The sequence below is a fragment of the Pipistrellus kuhlii genome, unplaced genomic scaffold (assembly GCF_014108245.1).
Source record: "Pipistrellus kuhlii isolate mPipKuh1 unplaced genomic scaffold, mPipKuh1.p scaffold_m20_p_6, whole genome shotgun sequence".
In the NCBI taxonomy this organism is placed as follows: Eukaryota; Metazoa; Chordata; class Mammalia; order Chiroptera; family Vespertilionidae; genus Pipistrellus; species Pipistrellus kuhlii.
The window spans coordinates 55,025,787-55,048,816 of NW_023425562.1; the positions used below are offsets into that span (position 1 = coordinate 55,025,787).

At 38.5% G+C, this 23,030-nt stretch overlaps 1 protein-coding gene and 1 non-coding gene across 2 annotated transcripts; one reads left to right on the forward strand and one right to left on the reverse strand.

The window, feature by feature from the left end:
• Positions 1–14,960: 14,960 nt before the first annotated feature.
• LOC118708612 lies at positions 14,961–15,068 on the reverse strand. Its single transcript, XR_004984665.1, has one exon. It is a non-coding gene; the product is annotated as a U6 spliceosomal RNA (small nuclear RNA).
• Positions 15,069–18,189: 3,121 nt separating this feature from the next.
• On the forward strand, positions 18,190–22,627 carry DEFB116 (defensin beta 116). The gene is made up of 2 exons (XM_036419414.2): positions 18,190–18,256; positions 22,379–22,627. Exons 1-2 carry the CDS (start codon positions 18,190–18,192, stop codon positions 22,600–22,602), a joined length of 291 nt encoding a protein of 96 aa, XP_036275307.1. The 3' UTR covers positions 22,603–22,627.
• The last annotated feature ends 403 nt before the right edge of the window (positions 22,628–23,030 follow it).

Sequence of the window (23,030 nt, forward strand, 5' to 3'; positions counted from 1 at the left end):
TCTTCAATACATTGGTCAGATATGTAGTGTGTGGTTATTAACCAAGTGTTAAAATTGGGTTAAGGATCTCCAAATACTATTTGTTGACTTCACAGTTTTTCTACCACGCATTGTCATTTGTTCTTATTAAAATTTGGAAGGTGAAATTGTAGTGGCAATAGGTTCTTGTAGCTCAGGTATTTCTTTTACCAGTACAACCCATCTCTTTGTTAATTATTACATGTTTTGCCTCATATTCTTTTTTGTCACATATTAAGATTGCTACTTAAGCTTTCTTTTAGCTTATATTTGCCTAGTATGGCACTTCATTTTTTTTATTTTTTAAAATATACTTTATATCAAGCATGTCTGTATCTTTTTAGAGAACATATTATCTGATCTTTTTCATTTGACAGCAAAAGCCTTTATTTAGTAAGTTTAATTCATTTTCATTTATTGTTATTAAAATTATATTTGGACTTATTTCCACTATCTTACTTTACATTTTCTATTTACAGTACTAATTTTAATTAGATAAATAGGGTTTTATTGGTTGGCTTAAAATGTACTCATTTTATTTTTATGTGATTAGCCATGTTCATGATTATCTATTTTATTGATTTCTAGAATGTGTCTGTAATTATATTTTATCCTTTAATAAGGCAAGTATCTCAGCAGTGCTCTCATATTTCTTGGCTTTCTCTCCACTGAGCTGTGGCCATCCCCTCCCTACTTATGCTGATTACTAAAATTTATGGAGATTATGAAATACATTTTCTCCTTATCTACTCCTCTCACCTCCATAGTCTAATTTTTTAAAAGTCAATTACAAAATTACAAACTAATTGATAATTCTTACCTCTCATATCTTTTCCAATATCCTGCTGGATTTGTTTCTCTTTTTATTTGAGTTCTTCAAGAGGGTTTTCAAAGTGTGCTTTTGAGTGGCAAATATTCTGAGGTCCTCTATGCTTGAGAGTATTCTTGTTATACTCTTATATTTAAATTCCAGTGTAAGTGGATATAAAATTCTAGGTTTGGAGTTATTTTCCTTCACTATTTAAAGTGTTAATTTTTTCATATGTGTCATAGTTGAGAAGTTGCCACAACCCTGGTTTTTCTGGGTTTATGTAAAAAAAAAAAAGTTCATTTGGGATTTCTAAAACTTTTTTTATCTGAAAGACAAGTGATTTCTTCTGGCTGTCAGATCCAGGAGATATAGAAAAAATGCTCACAAAATAACAACAACCAAAAACAAACAACAACAACAACAAACCACACCAAAATTATAAACTTAGTCTATCTAGCAAGTGAGGAATTTATTCAGAAACTTTTGTCCAAGAAAGTAAAAAATATATATATGTGTGTAAAAGTCAGTTGCAGTTCATTTTTGGTGTTATCAAAGATCTGGAAAGATGACATTTTACTCTCAATAGGAATTGTATGTACAAATTAAGATCTAGCCATATGATGAATGGTGACTTCTAGAAGCAATGAGGTCATTTTTTTATGTGTTTACAAGGAAGATGTCTACTATATATTGTTGAATAAAAAACAGTTTAGAGCAATAGAAAGTTACTTTTTTGGTTAAAAACCTATGAACACATACATATTTCTATGCATTTACATCTGTATAGAAAAAAGGTTTCAAATATCGGACAGATGCAGGGAATGGTACCTTGTCTAAGAATTACTCAGCCTTTCATAAGCAGTAGTTTCAAAGCTCTGGGCACACATTTGTAGAATGTTATTACAAACCATTAACAAAACCACAGGCTTTTGTAGTTGGAAAGCACTTTGCTCTCTTCCACAGCCATTCTCATCCCAGTCGGGGCCAGCAGGGACTTCATATGAAGGGACACTAGAACTTCCAGTCTAAGGACGGCCGGAGGACTCATGATCTGGTGGAGACTGGAAAGACAACTGAAGGCAAGCAGCTGTTCAGTGGGTCCGCGGGACACTGATTGGAGCAAAGTGCCAAAGGTACTTTGGATGCTGAGGTTACACCTGAGGATGAGAAGGACTTCTTGGAAGATACCCTGCCCTAGTAGGTGGCTCTAGGGATCCTGGCCAGAAACACCTTCCCCAATGGGGGCCTCAGGTCTGTCCTGGGAGTATATTCTGACAAGGTCAAGCAGATTCAAGCAGCCCTGTAAACCTTGTCTGAATGGACAGAAAGATACTAAATCTTCCACAGGCAGTTCCCCATCCTCGCTCTCTTTTCCTTATTTTTTATTTTTTTGGTTCTGGTTACCTGGCAACATCTGGAACAGGATCAAAAACACAGTAAAGGTCAGGAGCAAGACTTTCATGGTCTTTGAGAAGGTTGTGGCAGATCCAGGAGTCCAGAACATTCTGCAATGGAGCTCTGGACTCCAGTTTTTATTTACTTCCGTGGGACAGGGTCCAGGGGGGAGGGCCATGGGCAATGAAACAAAGAAAAGTATAAAATAACATTGATGGTCTGGCAAGTAGCATTAATTTATTACTCACTACTCAAAGCCCTGCACTCGGAGGGGAGGCAGAAGCTAATAGAGGAGTGGATAAAAAGATCATGGAAGTAAATAAAGGGAGGATCACACACTAGGAGGTCTTCCTGGCCCCTTATCCCACCCCACTCATAGTAGTGCTGCAATCTCTCGTCTCATAATCCCTACCCTGTATCCTAGTCCTTATCACACTGCCCTGGGACCAACTGAAAGCTTTTTGTGGACAAAAATTCTGTCTTTACTATGTTTCCAGGGCCAGGGGCTTAAATTAAGAAAATAACATATAATGAAAGGGATAAACATATTTTTATACAAACTGTATAAACATATTTTTATACATTTTAGAGTCAGGATCTTTGGAATCAAGTAGGTTAAATTTCCTTATTTTACAGATGAAACACTGGGGTTAAAATACAAAGGGATGATTCACATCTCAGGTGGGATGGAGCAGGATGACGTGAAATTTCATCATGCTACTTAGAACAGCATGGCATGCAATTTAAAACTTATGAATTGTTCATTTCTGGACTCTGCCATTTAATATTTTCAGATCACAGTAGACTGTGGGTAACTGAAACCTGGGAACGTGAAACCACAGATAAGGGGAGGCTACTGTAATGATTTTTCCTGTCAATGAAATGGGTTCTTTGGTATGAACTGGAACAATGTCCCCTATTATATAATAACTTTTTTTTTCTCTTCTATAGAAACTCAAATATTCTTACTTAAATTCTATTTATATGAACTGTGAAATACTTAGATAATTGTATTAAATTCCCTAAATGTGATTAAGCTTTTAATAAAATTCTCCTTATATTAAATTTTATGTTATAAATGATACATCATTTTTAAAATTTTAAGATATAGTCTTATTGATTTCAGAGATGACAGCAGAGAGAGAGAGAGAGAGAGAGAGAGAGAGAGAGAGAGAGAGAGAATCATTGACTGGCTGCCTCCTACACACCCTCACTGGGGACTGAGTCTGCAGCTCGGGCACTGGGAATGGAACTGGGTGTGACCTCTTGGTTCATAGGTCAACACTCAACCACTGAGCCATGCTGGCTGGACTGCATCAATTAGTCCATTCACAGCTTCTCTATAGATTGCAACATTTACTTTTACATAATATTCTACTTTGTCTTGCCCTTGAATTCCACTTTAACTTTTTTGCGTTAACATAGAAATTATATATAACTGCCTATAAAAATAATTGTCTATAAAATTATTGTACTGCGCTGTCAACTTCCAGAATTGCAGATGAGAAGTCTGATGCTAGTTTGATTCTCTTTCCTTTCTTGGTATCTTGTATTCTTTGCCTGGAAGCTTCTGATATTGCCTTTCTACCCTGGGAAAGCACATTAATTTGTTCTACCAGTGTATGTCTAAATATGTCTTTTCTCTCATAAATATGCCTGGGACTTGGCGAATGTTTTCACATGTTTTTCTTCAGTGTTGAGGAATTTCCTTCTATTATGTCTTTATGATTTCCACATGTCCCCCTTTTAATTTTTGAGCTCATTATTTGGAGGGGCGGCATAGAAATGCTCTTTAGAATACTTCTCCTCTTGGAGTGCGTAGCTAAGTCTTCTCATGGGAGCAGGAGGAAACCACAGGCAGCATTCCCCCAGGTAACGGTTTCCATTTCCCTGTATTCAGTTTTGCATTGTGAAGGATCACTTCCACGTCATCGCATAGGTCACCTTCCTTTGTTCACTTCAATACAACTTTAATACAATTTTTAACTGACCATATTGCTTTGAGTTATAGGCATTTTGTGTGCTTCATTTTTATTTCCTTGAAGGGGGCGTCATTATGTCACGTTTATTTGATTCTTCTATTAGTTTTGCTCCCGTGAGAATGGAGTAGGAGGAAACTGTTTTCATCTGCACAGCGTGTCCCTTTGGGGAATGGCCTCCCATGGGGGACTAGCGACACAGGGCCGTCCTCCCAAGACAGCTGGTGAGAGCACATGAGCCGTGATGGGTGATTTCAATTTTCAGTGCGGAATTAGGAAACACTGAGGTAAATTCGCACAAAGGAAGAAAACTCATTTGTCTGGGAGCAGATACTACGCTAAACTAATCAACACCGAGGCCTACAAACAGTCGTTGTAAAAGGACAGAAACAGGGATGCCTCCTCTGAGATCATTGCTGATGGCTTCTCAACTAAAACCCCGCCTATAGTCCCATCGGCACAGGCAAAAGCCGCAGTCCACAATCAGTGCCCATCTGTAGATGGATAAGAAAGCTGTGGTCCTTTACATGATGTGTTACATTTACTACCCTGACACAAAAAGGAAGACAATCTTACTCTTTGCGACATCATAGTTGGGCCTGTAGAACATTATGCTCAATGAAATTAGCCAGTCAGAGAAAGACATGTACCATATTGATAGATCCTCCCTTCCTCCAACTGATGGACGGACGTAAACTCCACCTGCAGCTGGACATTCCTGAGCACTGAACCTCCAATCAACATCTGCCAAATACCCTAAGCCCCCATTCCTAAATCCCTAGGTCCCTAATCATAGGCCTTACATGAAACCACCAATCAGCGTGTGCTGAGTGCCCTAAGCCCCGTGCCCTTTCCTCCCCTTAAAAAGTGCTTGGACCCCGGCCCTCGCTCTCCCACTCCTCTCTCTGGAAGCAGCGGCAGTGGTACTCTTCTCTTCAATAAAGCCTGGGTCCTGGCATCCTGGTCTCTGGCCTTCTCTATTTCATCTTTTACATATGATTTCAACTGTATGTGGAATCTAATGAACTGAAGTACCAAGCAAAATAGAGATAGACTAATAGATAGAGAGCAGACAGACAAGCTGTGGCAGGTGGGTGGGTGGGGGCTTTGGGCGAGGTGGAGAAATGGGGGGAGGGGAGGTGAGGGGGAGGAATTGAGCAAAAAAAGAAAAATAGAGAACTCATGGACATGGACTAGTGTGGTGATTGTGTGGTGCATGAGGGGTGGGTGGAGTGAAAGAAGATATAGAGGGGATACATGATCATGAAAATTTAAAAAAATCTAAAAATATATAATAATAAATAAAATCAAATTTTAAAAACGGCCTGTCCTCAGTATCAGGGAACTGCTGCCCCCTGGAGGTCAAGTTTTGATTCACAGGCATCTCAAAGCAGCTTAGTGTGTTTTCTTTTCCGAGTAGGATTGATGTTGAAAAATAAGGGTTGCTCTACAATTTCCATCTTGCCCAAGAATTTACAGTTTCCTCAGTGTGAGACCATGTGAGAGACCCAGAGTGAAAAATCCAAGTGCCACTGAGCAGAAACTTCATTTCTTTAAAATGACCTTTTTTCTCCTGTCTTTCCTTTTGATTAAAACTGGCCTCATCCAGCCGAAACCGGTTTGGCTCAGTGGACAGAGTGTCGGCCTGCGGACTGAAAGGTCCCAGGTTCGATTCCGGTCAAGGGCAATATACATTGGTTGCGGGCACATCCCCGGAGGCAACTGGTAGATGTTTCTCTCTCATCGATGTTTCTAGCTCTCTATCCCTTTCCCTTCCTCTCTGTAAAATATCAATAAAATATTTTTTAAAAAAACAAAAAACTGGCCTCATCCAGCACAAAGACTCACCTTCCTCCTCCTCCCTTGCAGGACTACTCCCTTAAACATGAAGCCCTGAGGGCAAGGAGGTTCTGTCCTCAGAACAAAGCCTCAAGTCTATTGCCCCAGACACAGCATTCCAACCAAACTGAAATTACTGTACATCTAGGCCTCCGTTGTGTTTCAGCCCCAGGCCCTGAACAGCAGTCACACTAGAGGACGGGACACCATGGCTGACCTCAGGCAGATGCTCTCATCAACCCTAGTGCTGGCCCGCTGGTAGGGAGTAGGACCTCAATGGCCTTGGTCACCAGGATTAATGATTCCCCCCTATCTAGCAGGTCCTCTGGAAGCCACTGGAGGCCAGGACTTGGAGCATTATGGAACCTGTCTCTTGGGGAAGGGGCCCTTTCCTAAAGATAAGCCCTTGCTTTCTGTGCTGCAAACTCCTGTTCGTGACTTACTGGGCTTTGACATGGGCAGGCAGAAAGAACCTCTTTAGTCTGGTAGCACAAGAGGATTCTGTCCTAGGGTGTCTGCCTTCCTTGTGCTTTCTGATGCTACCTGAGTACAGGACAGCTGGAGAACTTGGAGAAGTCACATACCTTTTTTTTTTTTGAAGTAAAAATAAGTCAGTCTGATTTTATTTTAGTAGCTATATGAATCTCGGCCCTACTACATAGGTAAAATATGATAAAAATAACAAAAACATATGAACAAACCAAACAGACAAAATTATAGACTTGTGTGTATTCAATTGAGGAGGTTAGAATCAAAAGATTAGAAGTCACATACCTTGAACGTTGATGGAAATAGGATATGACTGAGGAAAAAAGGAGTTTCCTTTAAAAGGTCTCGCTACATCCCACTGGTGAGAGTAGTCCTGCTCACCAAGGGTTCAATTCCAGGTCAAGGGCACTTACCTAGTTGCAGGTGGGAGTGACAGCCAATCAATGGGAGGCCATTTCGATGTTTCTCTCTCTCCCTCTCCCTCCCCTGTTCTCTCTCTAAAAATCAATGGGAAACATACCCTTGGGTGAGGATTAACAAAAAATAAAAGGCATCTCTGCATTAACAGGTGAGGTGGCCTAAGGAAGTTATTGGAAAGTGTAAATGTTTCATAAATACCCAGGAATTAAAAAAAAAAAATCAACCCCCATTCTAATACTTTACATCTATTAGCACTTTAAGAAAATAGCCCTCCAGCCTTGGAGAAAGTGGCAAGCATTTGAGGAATTCAGTCATAAATGAAACTTTGTAACACATGAAAGTACATTAAATAAATTAAAGAAAACTGTCTTTAGAAGGCTGAATCTTTCCCTCCCGCCCTCCCTGAAGATTGAATCTTATTAGTTTCTACTTGAAAAGGCTTCTTGCAAGTGAAGTAATTAAAGTGTTGAATTGTTTAAAATCTTTTGGTCAGAAAGGATACTATACTCATTCAGAAAGAAAATAGCCGAGACCTGTTTGGCTCAGTGGATAGAGAGTCGGCCTGTGGACTCAAAGGTCCAGGGTTCGATTCCGGTCAGGGCATGTACATTGGTTGCGGCACATCCCCAGCAGCTGATCGATGATTCTCTCTCATCGATGTTTCTAACTCTCTGTCCCTCTCTCTTCCTCTCTGTAAAGAATCAATAAGATATATATATATATTTTAAAAAGAAATAAAATAAAAATATATGTACATAACTAAAAATGTATAAAGAATCCTGCAAAATCATGAGTTTCTTAAAAATTATTTAAATGGTGTTCCTGTGTTCTAAATATATCCTTTCAATTCATAATATTTTGGGGTGAGAAAAGGAAAGTCTAATTTAATTAAATGATCTAAGTGTTTACTGCTGAGTACAATATAAGGAACAAAATATATGCAAATTGACTTTAGGCTAATAATGAGTTATCATAAAAGAACATTATGAAACATTCTGTAAAGTTTGTAACATTACTTGGTTGAGAGATTTTATAGTTACATCTAGTTCCCATAAATACTTCCAATCAAGGAAAACATTTTTATTTTTATGATCTGTGGATTAAAAGAACTCTATATTTATTCTCCTGTAATTCATCCAGTGGAAAATAAGAAAACAAGCATGATATTTTTAGTTTATTCAAAACTTTTTATTTATTTACTATTTTACAAAATGGTTTCATTAAATACCTAAATTCCCTATAATTAGTAGGTCTAATAAATTTTTATTAATTATAATAATATTTATGGATATAAAATGTAAACTTAAGTTTTCAATTAAATGAGCCATAAGTTAAAACATTTAGTGTTTATAAATTCGGTTCTTGAAAATTTTAGTTTCACCACTTGTACCACGTAGGTCAGTTTTATGATGTCCTTGTTTTTTTGTTTTTTTTTGTAAATTGTTATTATGAACTGTGATTTCATTGTCCCTTTAACTTTCACATACAAACAAGAGGCCTGCAGTGACCGTTCTTCCCTGGTTAAGAGAATTAAGAAGTTTTCAGGAATGTTGGAGTGCATCAAAGGGGAAATGGAGGAGGAAAGGAGAAGTGTGAGGGGATCCTGAGGGAGGTCTGGTAAAAGAAAGGTATATATAGGAGATTCTGTGTATTTGGACGGATAAGCAGTAAAAAAAAAAAAAAAAAAAAAAAAAAAAAAGATTTAAAAAATCCAACACTTAACTTGTCTCTATCGATGTTTTCTTGATTCTAAAATGTACAGAATAATAATATTGCTAGAAGAAATATTTTATATTTAACAGAAACATTTTTGGAATGTTGTGTAATTTGCAGCCTAAACTACTAAATAACAAATGTTTTCACATGGTTAGTGTTAAAAACAAAATTGAATCGAGTGAATTTGAAGATCTAATTGGCTTTACTGTATTAAGTAATTCATGAATTGGGCAGCATCTCACCTAGCAACTAGAAGGGCTCTCAGAGAGGTTGTACAAAACAGGAGGTTTTTGTAGGAAAAGGGTGGGTGGAGCAAGGAAGCTATTGACAAAAGAAAATAAAGGATTACTTTTAGACATTATTTTTAGGACATCTTCTTTTGGGGGGAAGGGACCCAGGCAAATGTTTTTATCATGCAGATTACCTCTTTTTTTTTTATTTTATTGAATATATACAGTATATTTTTATTTCAGAGAAGAAGGGACAGGGAGAGAGGGATAGAAACATCAGTGATGAGACAGAATCATTAACCGACTGCGTCCTGCACACCCTAGACTGGGGACAGAGCCCGTAACCCAGTGCCCTGACCGGGGATTCAAACCATGACCTCCTGGTTCATAGGTCAGTCCAGCTGGGCAGATTACCTCTTCTTTCTATGGGGTTGGAGGTGGGAAAATGGAGAGAACCCAAGTGATAGATTGCCTCATTGGAACATTTCAGACTGGCTGATTAAGTTTAGATTTCTGGGAGAAGCTGAGCTAGCAGCCTGGCCAGGTATCACACCTGGATTTGGCAGCATGGGCTTTAGTGCAAGTGATGCCATTTTGGGCCTGTGATCTTCTCTTCAACAATATCGAAGAGTAGTGCATTCTGGAAAAAAAGAAGTTAAAGGCATCTTTTGCCAATTCAAGTCTAAGATGAAAAAGGAATTATGAATGTAAACTATTGCATTCTCCATATTTTATTTGGTAAAAGTTTCCGTATGTCTCTGTGGTTTAAACTTGCTTCTCCCTCCCCCTCTTAGTAATCATCAGATTCCAGCACTTGCCCTAGAAACCATAATCCTGCTCACTGTTGGTGAAATAAATTGCAACAAGAGAAGGAGAGAACGTTCCCTTCTCTTGTGCAGTTTGCTCAGAAAGCAGATAACATCCCGCTTGATACAACTATTCTCATGGAGATCAATGCCAGCAAAGAAGTTTTATAAACCATCCAGCCTTCAAAGTCTGTTGCTATGTCTTATGAAATTAGTCTCATAACCTCCCTGAGGGCTGTAATTCCCAATTGGGTGCCACATTCATTACATTTGAAATATTTTATCTTTTCTTAAGATAAAAAGCCAAAAAGGGATCTCCGGATCTTCCAACTCTTCTCATAAAGAGAAACAAAAAAGTAAAATGACTCGTTTCCTGTCTAAAGCAAAAGTTGGATGTATTTAAAGTGATAATGACTATTAAGAAAAATTTTTGTATCTCTTCTACTGGCTTCTCCCACTTCCTGTCTCTGTGGAGAAGCAGTGCTTTGTCTGAGATCTCAGATCTGCAATCTCATCCTGTCCCCAGGGATCGTGACCTTGGGAAAGTGAGCGCCCCAATTTGAACTTCCATCCTTGTTTCTGCACCTGCTGTAGCTTAGAACACAGAGAGGCACAAAATGGTGCTTGATAAATCTTCACTGACCCTCCCACCTTCCCTTGTTCCCTCTTCCCTTTTCCTTCAACCTTTATTCCCACCTCTCTGCCTTCTTTGTCTGTCTGCCAAGTCAACTTCAGATCAGTTTCCTTCTCCTATACTTCTCAATAAACCCCTTATACGACCAAAAACTACCATGTTTCAGAAGCTAATTGTGTCAGATTTCAGCCCTGCTGCTGAAAAGATTTCATTTTCACGAATCAGCCACAGACTCCTGAGACCCTCCAGCCCAGGGGCTGCATAGCCTGATCTTTGTTACGGAGGGAAAACCTGGCCCATGAAACCCAAACAATACAGGACTATTAGGACTGCCACCTGGTCTTGTTTTAGGATACCAGTTTTACAGTATGGTGGCCAGCAACTGAAGCCTGGTTTCAGAGAGCTTGGTGAATTTGCCCCCATGTTTATGTCATGTTAGTATCTCTTCCTGGAGAGATAGATTTAAGATATCAGTGCTGCTGCCGTGGTCAAAGGGTAGCAGGTTTGGGCATGTGTCAGAGTCACCGCTGGCACTTATGCAGTTGCCTCTTTCTTTCAGCTTCAAGTTCAGCCTTCTGTACTCGGCTGTGAGAGGCCGTGTGCTTCCCGGCTGAATGGTGCCTCTGGTTGGAATCCATGTTCTGTGGGGATGCAGTCTGCGCTTTGGGGTTGGTCAAGGCCTCAGGCCCTGCTCTGCTGTCAGGTGATGGATGTTAACTAAACTTATTGTGGTGTGTGTGTGTGTGTGTGTGTGTGTGTGTGTGTGTGTGTAATCACTATGTTGTACACCTTAAACTAATACAGTATTGCATTTTAATTGTGTCTCAATAAAACTGGTGGGGGGGGGGGAAGAAGGAGGCAGCATGAGATTGCCAAATCAGGTGTTTTTAAAAAAATATATTTTATTGATTTTTCATAGAGAGGAAGAGAGAGGGATAGAGAGTTAGAAACATCGATGAGAGAGAATCATCAATCAGCTGCCTCTTGCACACCCCCCACTGGGGATGTGCCCGCAACCAAGGTACATGCCCTTGACCGGAATCAAACCTGGGACCTTTCAGTCCACAGTCCGACGCTCTATCCACTGAGCCAAACTGGTCCTGGCTCAAATCAGGTTTTTTTCACTCTGAGATCAAAGCTTTTCCCACCAGTCCATGCTCATAAATTGAGGATTATGTACAGAAATGGAGAAATAATGTCTTTGTTATCCTTAATCTCTAATTGAAATGTAAGCTTTCCTTAATTTATGAATGTGGGCAACACATTCATTAATACTGTCTATTCTTTTGACTTTATCACAATAGAAATAAAAATAATTTTGTATCATATTAAAGATTTTTGAATATATCTTAAGATATCGTTTATACTTACTCCTGTTTTATTTATTTTTATTTTTATTATCATTTTTTAATAAGTTTTTATTGTTCATATTTTTACAAATGTTCCTTTTCCCCCCCCCCCACCATTGCTCTCCTCCACCAGGTTCCTACCCCACCCTCTGCCCTTTCTCCTCTCCCCATTGTCCTCATCCATAGGTGCACAGTTTATGTTTAGTCTCTTCCTACGCCCCCCTCTCCCCTTTTCCCCAAGAATCGTCAGTTCACTCCCTTCCATACCTCTGATTCTATTATATTCAACAGTTAATATTGTTCATCAGATTTTTTTTAATTTCCTTGGTTTTTAGATTCACTTGTTGATAGTTACGTATTTGTTGTTCATAATTTTTATCTTTGTTTACTTTCTCTTCTGAAAGAACCCCCTTCAGCAATTCATATAATTCTGGTTTGGTGGTGATGAACTCCTTTAGCTTTTTTTTATTAGTGAAGCTCTTTATCTGGCCTTCGATTCTGAGTGATAGCTTTGCTGGGTAGATTATTTTTGGCTGTAGGTTCTTGCTATTCATCACCTTGAATATTTCTTGCCATTCCCTTCTGGCCTGCATGGTTTCTGTTGAGAAGTCAGCTGACAATCGTATAGGTGCTCCTTTATAGGTTACTACCTTCTTTGCTCTTGCTTCTTTTAATATTCTCTCTTTGTCTTTTGCTCTTGGAATTTTAATAATGATGTGTCTCGGTGTGGTCCTCTTTGGATTCCTTTTGTTTGGAGTTCTGTGCGCTTCCTGGACTTGTAAGTCTAATTCTTTCACCAGGTGGGGGAAGTTTTCTATCACTATTTCTTTCAGTATGTTTTCGATATCTTGCTCTCTCTCATCTTCTGGGACCCCCATAATTCTGATGTTGGTCCGCTTAAAGTTGTCCCAGAGGTTTCTTACATTATCTTTAATTTTCTGGATTCTCTTGCCTTCTAGCTTCTGTGGAGGAGTGTCTTCTGGCTCTTTATGTTCCAAATCTTTGACTTGATTCTTGCGATCTTCCCTTCTGTTTTTAGGACTCTGTAAAATATTTTTTATTTCAGACAATGTATTCTTTATTTCTTGTTGATCCCTTATCATTTCTTGTTGACTCCTTATTAATTCTATTAATAGTTTATCTCTTTTCATATCCTCATAGGCCTTATCCATCTTTTCTAGGAAATTCTTGAAAAACCTTATAAGCGTAGATTTGAACTCTATATCCAGTCGCTTTTTGTCCTCCATTTCTTTCGTTTGTGATCTATTTTGTTGTCGCATTTCGCAGTTACAGATGGGACGGGCCTTACTCCTGTTTTAAAACTGCACTAGTTATCAGATCAGCTTCTTAAAGTTATAATTTAGACACTAATAAATATTTATAATTTTATTTCAAGATATAAAAAAGTATTGGGGTCATGTAAAAAGAACAGGATCCAGCTAGAAAAAATGTATATATGCTAAAATTATGAGAATTTGAACATTGAAATAAAGTTAAATATGACAGATTGAAATACATTGAAGCAGAGGAAAGACATGATTATCTAATAATATCTAGAGATGGGATAACCAGAAAAACTCCTGTGTCACTTTTTGAGGCACCCACTAAGCAAATTGTTTCCTTTGATAACCAGTCACTAATTTGAATAAATTAAATATTTATCCTGCCTCTCCAGTAGGAGTTGTGTTTACAGTAACCAAGTATCTCTAGTGATAAGGGAAAGTTTTATTTTACTGAATTGTATCCTACAACTCCTAAAGAATCTATTGTCTCAGGCAAGGACTATAATTTGGGTTAAAACCACTAAGTGAATGATTGTCATGGTACCAGACGTTTGTATAGGCAAAGTTGCACCATGCAGATTACTTTGAATATAGAAGGGGAAAACCAGCACTGTTCAATAGAAAGATCAGGCAGTCATCACTTTAATTCGGTTATAAGTTATCTGAAGTAAGGGATAGCCACATGTTAAGTGAGTCCTGATGGGTTGCAATATAGGCAACACAGCATCACCTCTGATGCAATCTTGTTAAAAATAATAACCTGAATCAATAAAATCATTACAACTAACCTCCTATTTACATGGTATATTGGTAACAAGCTACAGAAAAGCAGACAGAACAGAAAGGGGACCTCCGTAAGAATAGCTGGTCAAATGTCTTCAACATATCCCCACAGGACAAGTCAGTGTACGCTAGAATGACAGAGGCTGAAGGGGTATAAAATCACATACAGTGTTTGACCATGTGCACTTTACAGAATACCTGCTCTATGATGAGCAAATATGCACAATAAATATAAAAAATACTTCAAAGCAAACCATCCATCAAGAGTAGCACTGGAAGAAATCCAAACCTAAGGAGATCTGTGAAGCATGAAGACATGGAATGGAAATGAGCACCTGCCCGCCTCCCACTAAGTCCCACACTCACAAAGTATTAACATTGAGTTCTAGTTTGATCTGCTAAGAATAGCCCTTGTTCTCCCTCTTTGCCACCACATAATTATTAATAACGCTCTTCTTTGTTCTCGAATGTGTCCTGTTTACATTCATTACAGATGAATTTACGGACACATCAGATGTTGCAAACACTTTTTGTTGTTAATCCTTACCAGAGACAATTTAACACTTTCTTTTAGGGAGAGTGGAAGAGAGAAAGACAGAGATAAACATCAATGTGAGAGAAACACAACGACTGGTTGCCTCCTGCACAAGCCCCTACCAGGGCCCGGGTTGGGGGAGGAGCCTGTAACCAAGGTATGTGCCTTGACCAGAATGGAACCCCGGACCCTTTGGTCCAGGGCAGAGGTTGAAAACTTTGAGGGAACAGTTAATTCCTGTCTACAAGTTGTTTCAGAAGAAAGAGAAATGTAAAAGCTACCTAGATGATTTTAGGAGGTTAATATTATTTTGACTTCAAAAACAGATATGAACAATAAAGGACAGAAACCTATAAGCCATATCTCTTCTGCATGAATGTGCCAAAATTCCATATTAAATTGTAAATAACTAAATTTAATAATGTATTAAAACTATACTGTAATCATTTAAGATATATCTAAAAATGTAATGATATAATATCAGGAACAATACAATTCTCTACTTTAATAGAAAAAGGGATTACACAATTATCTTAATTGATTAAGAGAAAATATTTTATAAATTTCAAAAAAACAATTATAGTAGAATATTTTAAGAAATTAAATATAGAAGAGAACTTACTAAACAAGTTAAAAATATTTTTTGTTTATTTTATTTTATTTTATTTTATTTTTAAATATGGAATGCCTCATGATTTTTTTGCATCATCCTTGTGCAGGGCCCATGCTAATCTTCTCTATATTGTTCCAGTTTTAGTATATATGCTGCCGAAGCGAGCACTAAACAAGCTAAATATTAAATGCCAAACTCTTAGGGCAAGTGTTATATATTTTCAAGGAACTTTAGATGCTTTTCCTTTTAAATTACAAGGAAAACAAGGATTCAAATGTTTATTGTAACAACGGAGGTCCTGGCCCATGCTATTAGGAAAAATAAGAATTAAGCGTAAAGACTGAAAAGGTGGAGATACAATGTCATTGCTTACAGATAATGCAGTCACTTACATGAAGAATCAACCAAAGTACAAACTAATATCTCACACCTGCCAAAGTGGCTATCAATAAATCATCAAACCACTGTGGAGAACAGTATGGAGTTTCCTCAAAAAACTGAAAATGGAACTGCCTTTTGACCCAGTGATCCCACTTCTGGGAATATATCCTAAGAAACCCAAAACATCAGTCAGAAAGAATATATGCACCCCTGTGTTCATAGAAACATTATTTATAATAGCTAAGATCTGGAAACAGCCCAAGTGTCCATCAGCAGATGAGTGGATAAAGAAGCTGTGGTACAGCTATAGCATGGAATACTATGCAGTTGTAAAAAGAAGGATCTCTTACCTTTTAAGACAGCATGGAGGGACCTGGAGATTTTTATGCTAAGCAAAGTAAGCCAGTCAGAGAAAGGAAATAATTATGTAATCTTATCAATATGTGGAATCCAAAATAAACTCACTAAAGAATAAGTCCATAGACATGGAAGCATGGAACAGACTGACAGATCTCAGAGGGAAGGGAGAGGGCAGAGCAGGGAAGAGATTAACCAAAGAATTTATGTGCATAGATGCATAGCCTATCGACATAGATAATAGTGAGGTGAAGGCCTGGCATGGGGTGGGAGCTGTGTGGAGGGGGCAAAGGAGGAAAAATTGGGGACATCTGTAATACTCTCAACAATAAAAATAATATTTTTTAAAAAAGGACAAACAAATAAAATTTAAAAGAAAGTTCCAAAGGTTTTCTGGATATAAGATCAATTTAAAGAATCATAGCATTTCTCTATGTTACCAATGATTAAGTGGAAAATACAATGTAAAATAAGATATAATTTTCATTAGCAGCAAGATCTATCAATACATATTTTGGTCCTACATATATGACTTCTACAGGGAAAACTTGAACATACTGACAAAGGACAGAGAAGATGAGATATTCATGCTCCAGGATAAGATGATGTAAACCATCCATCTCTCCCAAATAAATCTATGATTTTAATACATTCCTAATGCAAATTCCAAGTTAGTTTTCCCAGGTAAACTCAACACATTTTTCTTAAGATTTGATTAAAATAGTAAAGATTCATGATTAGCTAAGTCAAACTTGAGAATGAAGAGGAAAGATAGAGTCTTGCCTCATGAGTATTGTTCCTCAAGCACACACATTTTACATACATAAATGTATTTGTATATGAATACATATGTCTCCTCTTTTCATTGTACTGCAAGTATTAGCAAGATATGTACCAAGGTGTGATTCTGCAAATATTTAACAATAAGTATAGTAGTATAGGTTAATATATAAATCAATATAGGGATCAGATATTTTAAATATGTTTGCTTCTAGTTTCTATATAAACTATAATATTCAACAATTTACTATATAACTTACGGGGAAGAACAATTTTCTCATCCAATCATGCTAATAATTTTCAAATCAACCTCCTTTCTCACTTCCCACAGTCAACAAGCTAGAAGTAAGCTCCTACCCAAAACAGGCCATGCTGGTACCTCTGTCTTAGACTTCCCAGTCTCCAACCTGACTCCACTTGATCCTCTTGGATACCTAATAACCTTCAGAGTTCGACTGAAAAGTGCCAGAATAAAAGATTTAATGGGGTTAAAGGAACAAATTCATTTACTGAGATGAATCTGAATCACTTCCTTTTCATTTTCTTGGAAACTCTATCACATGTAGGCTGAAGGATCCATACCTGTTGGTTTTGTCCATGTGCTTGTATGATTGGAAACTATGGGAGCAATGAACTGGTTGTCTTCTATCATCACTTTACCTATGAGAGAGAAAAACATAAAGCACAATAAGAGCTAATTTTTAACATTAACTTTTACTATATATATATATATATATATATATATATATCCATATCACACATTTTAAATGGTTTTTCTGTCTTAAAAAATAACATAACATAGAAAGAATAATGATGTACATTTAAATATTAGTTAGAAATATACTTTTCAGTCTAGTTCCATTTGCCTTGCTATGATGAGATGTGGAAATCCTAGCCTAGATTTTCCAAAGAGTCTTTTTACTCACTCACTTTCATTTGGAGGACTGGACACCAGCCACCCATCTTCCACATTAATTCACTAAAGAAAAAGTCATTGTGGTGTCCTCTACAAAATCATGTTATTCCTATTTCTTAAGGGATGAATACTGAATTCTTGTCCCTATGCCTTATTAGATGTGTGGCATAAGAATGTTATGAACATCTCTTCAAACTTTCTCATCCTTATCTGTGAAGTAGGAAATACCACCCAACTTCACAGTGTTGTAGTAAGTGTTCATATCCACCCCATAGCATTTAGTACAGAAACAGACACATGGTAGAGTCATGGTAACTACGAATTGCCATTATTTTTACCTCCATGTCTTTCCCTCTCTTCCTCCAGTTATACCTTCCTCTTTAATTTTTCTCCTTCCCATCTTTTCTTTCATCATTGTCTTTTTCTTTTCTTCCCCCCCCCCCTTTTTTTGTTAGTTCCTGATGTTTAGTACAGGATTACTGTCAGGAGGATAAAGACAGATCTGTTTTAAAAGATTTCTGATTTCTTAAATTATGCATTAGTCTTCTCATTGTTGGTTTGATTGATTGATGGATCAGTTGATCTATTCATTCAACTGGCTCTAGTCTGCTTCTTCCTGGGAAGAAGGCCCACCTAGACAGGGTGCTGCTGGCACTTCTCCCACACGTAGAGTGCCCGCTGGGATATGGGATACATATTATCCCTCTGCCTGGCTGAGCCCAGGGATGTCTCATCCCTTTTAGTTCACTGCACACAACCCTGGCCCGTTTCCAAAACGAATTAAAGCAGGACACTGCTCTGCTGCAATGATCTCCATTCAGTCCCCTGCTACCCAGCCCTCCATTCTCTCAGGACATGTCAGTCATGAAGCCCTATTTAATGACCATTTCCATCCTTCTGATCCTGGTTCATAAGACTTCAGGTAATTCAGGCCTCTCTCAAAAGTTCTGGGGTCTTACATGTGCTATTGGTATCTTGGTGACCTCTGAGATAACTACATACAGTAGGCACTGCCTAAAGCCTTTTCTCATCTCAGGTAGGTTGTGGGATGTTTACTCCAAGCTCCATTTCATGTTAACATCTCCCTTGTTTCTGCTCTGCCAAGACAAACTTAAGAGGTTAGTGGAGTGTTGTGAAATGTTGAAGCATGAAGCATTTTCAGAAGTGCTATTATTGGATGGAAGCTGGACTCATGTATCAGGCATGAGAACTATAGGAGAATTCAACAGTAATTTGGAATTTGGAGAGTGAGTTGTGGTGGGGATGGTATAGAACCTTAGAGTAAAATTGGGAAAATAAGAAGAGATGGGGGAACAAATCTATTTATAAAACTGGACTCACCTAATGTTTTAATGTAGTCTGGAGGAGAATAGTATTTTTCATTGAATGGAGCTGAGGGAGGAGTTGGGTAGACCTGGGAGTTATGGTAAAGTGAAGTCTGTGGTTTGGCTTGATGTTGTGATTAGGATTGAGTGGTTTGGATGGCTTTATGTGTGTATTAAATTTTAAAATTGAGCCTTGGGTGGTTATCAGGAGAGATAGGGCTGGGAGTTGGAGTAAGATGTTTGGTTCAAAGTAGGAGTCTTATTCCAGCAGGACCTTATGTGGGTGTTATCTGGGAAGTGGTTGGCTTGGCCTAGGTTTGGGGGTTATTAAGTTTGAGTAAGAGCCAAATTTATCACAGCAGAGCTGTGGCTGTTGAAATGGGGAGAATAAATGCTGGATGAAAAGTATCCAGTAATATTTTTTAATTCTTTTAAAAACTTCCTTTAGTGTAATTTTCAGGGGCACTGAAGAACAATAGATATAAGTAGAGTGGATAAATGAAATCAGAAGTCTGGAGTATCCTCAATGTCTCTGTCAAACTTTGGCATCTACAGAGAGGCAGGGGAGTAGTCTCCACCCAGCCTTATAGAAAACTAAGTTTCTCCTTTCTGAAATTTAGTTCAGAGTTACTGTCTAGTGCTGTCTTCTTCTTTCCTTTCTCCTCACTCTCCTTTCCCATCTTCCTATTCACAGTCTCCTACTCCTTATTTCTCACCCTGTTTTATCTTCTTTACTTGATAGACAATCCTTCTCTTGTCCAGGAAAGCTCAGTTCCCATGCTAGAATAGTAATAAAAACCACAGGTGGGTTTGCAAAAAACAACAAGGAAGATGACACTCTATGTTTCAAAAATTGTACATAGTGTTGCTTCCTTAATAACTATTTAATATTTTCACCTGGCGGAATTTATGAGCAGGAACTGTTCTGGGCAACCTTTCCTGGGACAATCAAAGTCATCTTTTCCTTTTATCACCCAAACATATACAAATAAAATTAAATTCTTTGAAAACTGAGACTCTGCCTTTTACATTTATGTATTCCTGGCATTGAACTGAGTGTTTTCCTCATAGTAGGTTTTAGTAAATGTTTGTTGAATGAATGAATTTATAAATGACTTATCCCTAATAAGTATATATAGGTAGGAAGAACCTTAGAAGTAGGATGGGAAAGGATCATTTGTGGGCTGCACAGATTGCAGAGAAATCATATATCACATTGATTTTGGTCTCTGGATGGAGCTGATGGAGTCTGGTTTCAAATTCATTATGTTTTCATTTGCTCTTAAAACATGTGGGGAAAAATGAGTGTCTGTGGGTGAATGTTAGAAGGTTAGTGGCTTGTGGCTCTCACGTTTAGCAGAAGCCCATGAGTGTTTTCTCATAAACTCTTGGACAGCACCCTTGCTCTGGCCTCTCCCCAGACCTCTCGAATCAGTCTCTGGAGACTTGATGTGAGGATACTTAAAAATCCCCTAGGTTATTACAAAGCATGACACACCTTGGTAACCTCCTCCTTCACAAACTCAACTGAGGTTTTTTTTTTGATCTGGTGCAAACACTCCCATTCCCCTTTCTCCCACCCAGAGGCGAGGTCCAGAGGTCCAGGGTATCAGAGGCAATACGGGGGCTTGAGAGCAGGTCTCTTCTGGCTTCATTTTGAAGATGGAGGGATAATCAAAAGTGACAGGAACTTATTGTGGGTATTACAGTTTGTTATGACATAAGACAATATAGGGTTTGTTTGTTTGTTTGTTTGTTTGTTTAGCCACCTTCAGTAGAATCCTCCTGGGATTGTCTTGATCTGCTTCCCATGTGGAAAGAGTGGGGAAAAGGCAGCCTGCCAGATCCTTCTTCTTTTTATCTATGTTCTTATACATCTTCTGGGGACTGCGAAGAGGAAATCCTGGTGCTTTGGCTTCCATTCATTGTGTTGAGGAGAAAAGTAAAGTTCTGTGAGCATGGCGGTCACAACGGGAAGGTAGATCTCCCTTTCCTACAAGGAGACTGGTTCATAGGTGGCAGTTCTCATTAATTCTTGCCACGATGAAGGCGAGAATTAATGTAGGGGATGCAGTGGTACCATGATGCTGAGAAGGCTGGCTGATGTAGCAGCAGCTGAATGCCACCTCTGGCTCTGGGTGCCCATTTCTGGGGCAGTTCACATTTACACCAGTTCCCAAATGCTATAGGATGTCTGGTAATGAAACAGCGTTTTTCTTCTTTCTTTCCCATCCAGTTCTCTGACTTTCCTTAAACTTGGAAAATTTTACTCTGTCTTGTCAACATACTAACAGAGTGGTGTTTGTTTTTCCATGAAGGAAATAACATCAAACTTGCTTTGTCCAGTTTTTACCTCTGCATGCTTAGCACTGAGTGCAGGACCTGGCACAGAGTGAGTGCTGATAAATGGGTGTGGAATAAGGAGATGTGGATGGATGGTTGAAAAGTTACTAAATGCTAAACTAAGAATTTTGGACTATTGAAAACTGCAGAAGGCCCAATGTCTACAGACATCACACAATAATATGCCACTCTCTCCCAGAAACTCTATCACATAGAGAGGAAATGTGACAGAGAGGAAAGAGCATGCGTTTAATATCATGTAGAGCAGAAATAGGACCCTAGCTTGGTCAAGCACGAGCTATGAGAATACGGACAGAATAAGGTCTCTCTGTGAGTCTCAGTGTGTTAGTCTAATGAATGGAGATAACAGCAGGCTTTTGCAAGGACTTGGTGAAATATTACATGTAAAATGCCTGATATGTAAAAGATGCCAAATATATGATAGTGATAGTTAGTATTATACCTTAAAAAATTTTTTTAAACATAATTTTATTGATTTCAGAGAGGAAGAGAGGGATCCTACAGGGGATCGAGTCTACAACCCGGGCATGTACCCTTGACCAGAATCAAACCCAGGACCCTTCAGTCTGCCAGCTGACACTCTATCCACTGAGTCAAATGAGCTAGGGCAGTGGCAGTATTATTTCCTTTCTAATGCTCCCTTTGTCTTTGAAAGTTCCAATGAGTAACTAATTGATGACTAATATTTACAGCATGCTGACGATAAATGTATATATGATGATCTCATATATACATGGACATATCTGGTTGACTTATACATAGCTATTAATACTCACAAATGGGCTTTAGCCATATGTAGAAAAATGTGTGTAGAGATTTGTACAGTGAGCACTTATGGTATATGTTTGCTCAAGTATTTTAAAGGACAAAGGTAATGCCTGGGCTCAAATACATGGGCCCACCCTCAGAGCAGATCCTGGCAGTCTCTGATGAGAGTTGTGTGTGAGGGGCACACATCTGTATGGGCACTTGGGACAAGTCCTATTGGTGCTCACAGTGGCAGTCCTTAATGTTCTGGAACCCAAGGAAAAGACTCTCATGTCAACAACACTGCCTAATATTTATTTTTTGTTATTTTTCTGAGCATATATGCTAATTTTATCATCACAAAAATGTTAAGAAGTTGGTTTAATTATTATGTCCATGGTAAAGGTGATGCAATGGTGGGCTCAAGTACTTAAGGAACTTGCTTAAGGATGCAGAGCTGTAATGACAGAGCGCAGATTTGAACTGAGGTGGTTTTGTATCCAGATCCTGTGCTCTTAATATGCTCAGGGTTTATTCTGTTAAATCATGCTCCCCCACTCCTGTTTTCATTGCTACGGAGAAACTAAACATGGCTATGTTTTTCCCAGGTGGCCTGTTCAGATCCTTCTTTGGCAAGAGCAACGAGCCTTGGATTCCATGTCAACTTTACCATGGCATGTGCAGAAACACCTGCAGGAAACACGAAATTCAATACTTCACCTGCCCCAAGGATCAAAAGTGCTGCCTGAAATTTCTTGAGGAAACAACCAGTTCTAACAATGTGAAGGAGAACTCCAACTCCAACACCAAGCTGCCAGTTACAAACACTTAACGCTACTCTGAAATTTGAATATCACCAACCTTACTTCCTCCTGGAGCAATTCCTCTCCAATTCTGGAATATTCTCCCCATAAAAATGTATTCCTTCTCATGTGTGTGTTTTTCATCTGTGAGTAGTCATCATTGGATCATCCTTGGACAGGGGAAGGTTAGGCTGAGAATTGGAGAGCAAAGGAGAAAAGGAAAGGGCACTGGCCAAAAGAAAAAAAGGCAAACAGGATGTAAGAATTATAGCTCAGTAGATGTTGAGGGAACCACGGAAGGGAAAAGATCATGTTTCTGTTCAGCTTGTGATTTGTTCTGGAGGCCGCAGAGAGAAGGTGATATCTGGGTTGAGTCTGGATGTCCAGTAATGTGTAGAGGAAATCACTGAGTAAACAGTGTAGGATAAGGACAGAGACAATAAGGTTGCCTTTGACA

Bases quoted from the DNA above. Each gene is read 5' to 3' on its own strand.
- DEFB116 (XM_036419414.2), top strand. From the start codon at position 18,190: ATGTCAGTCATGAAGCCCTATTTAATGACCATTTCCATCCTTCTGATC. The intron at 18,257-22,378 runs GTAATTCAGGCC...TGTTTTTCCCAG, and splicing joins CCTGGTTCATAAGACTTCAG to GTGGCCTGTTCAGATCCTTC.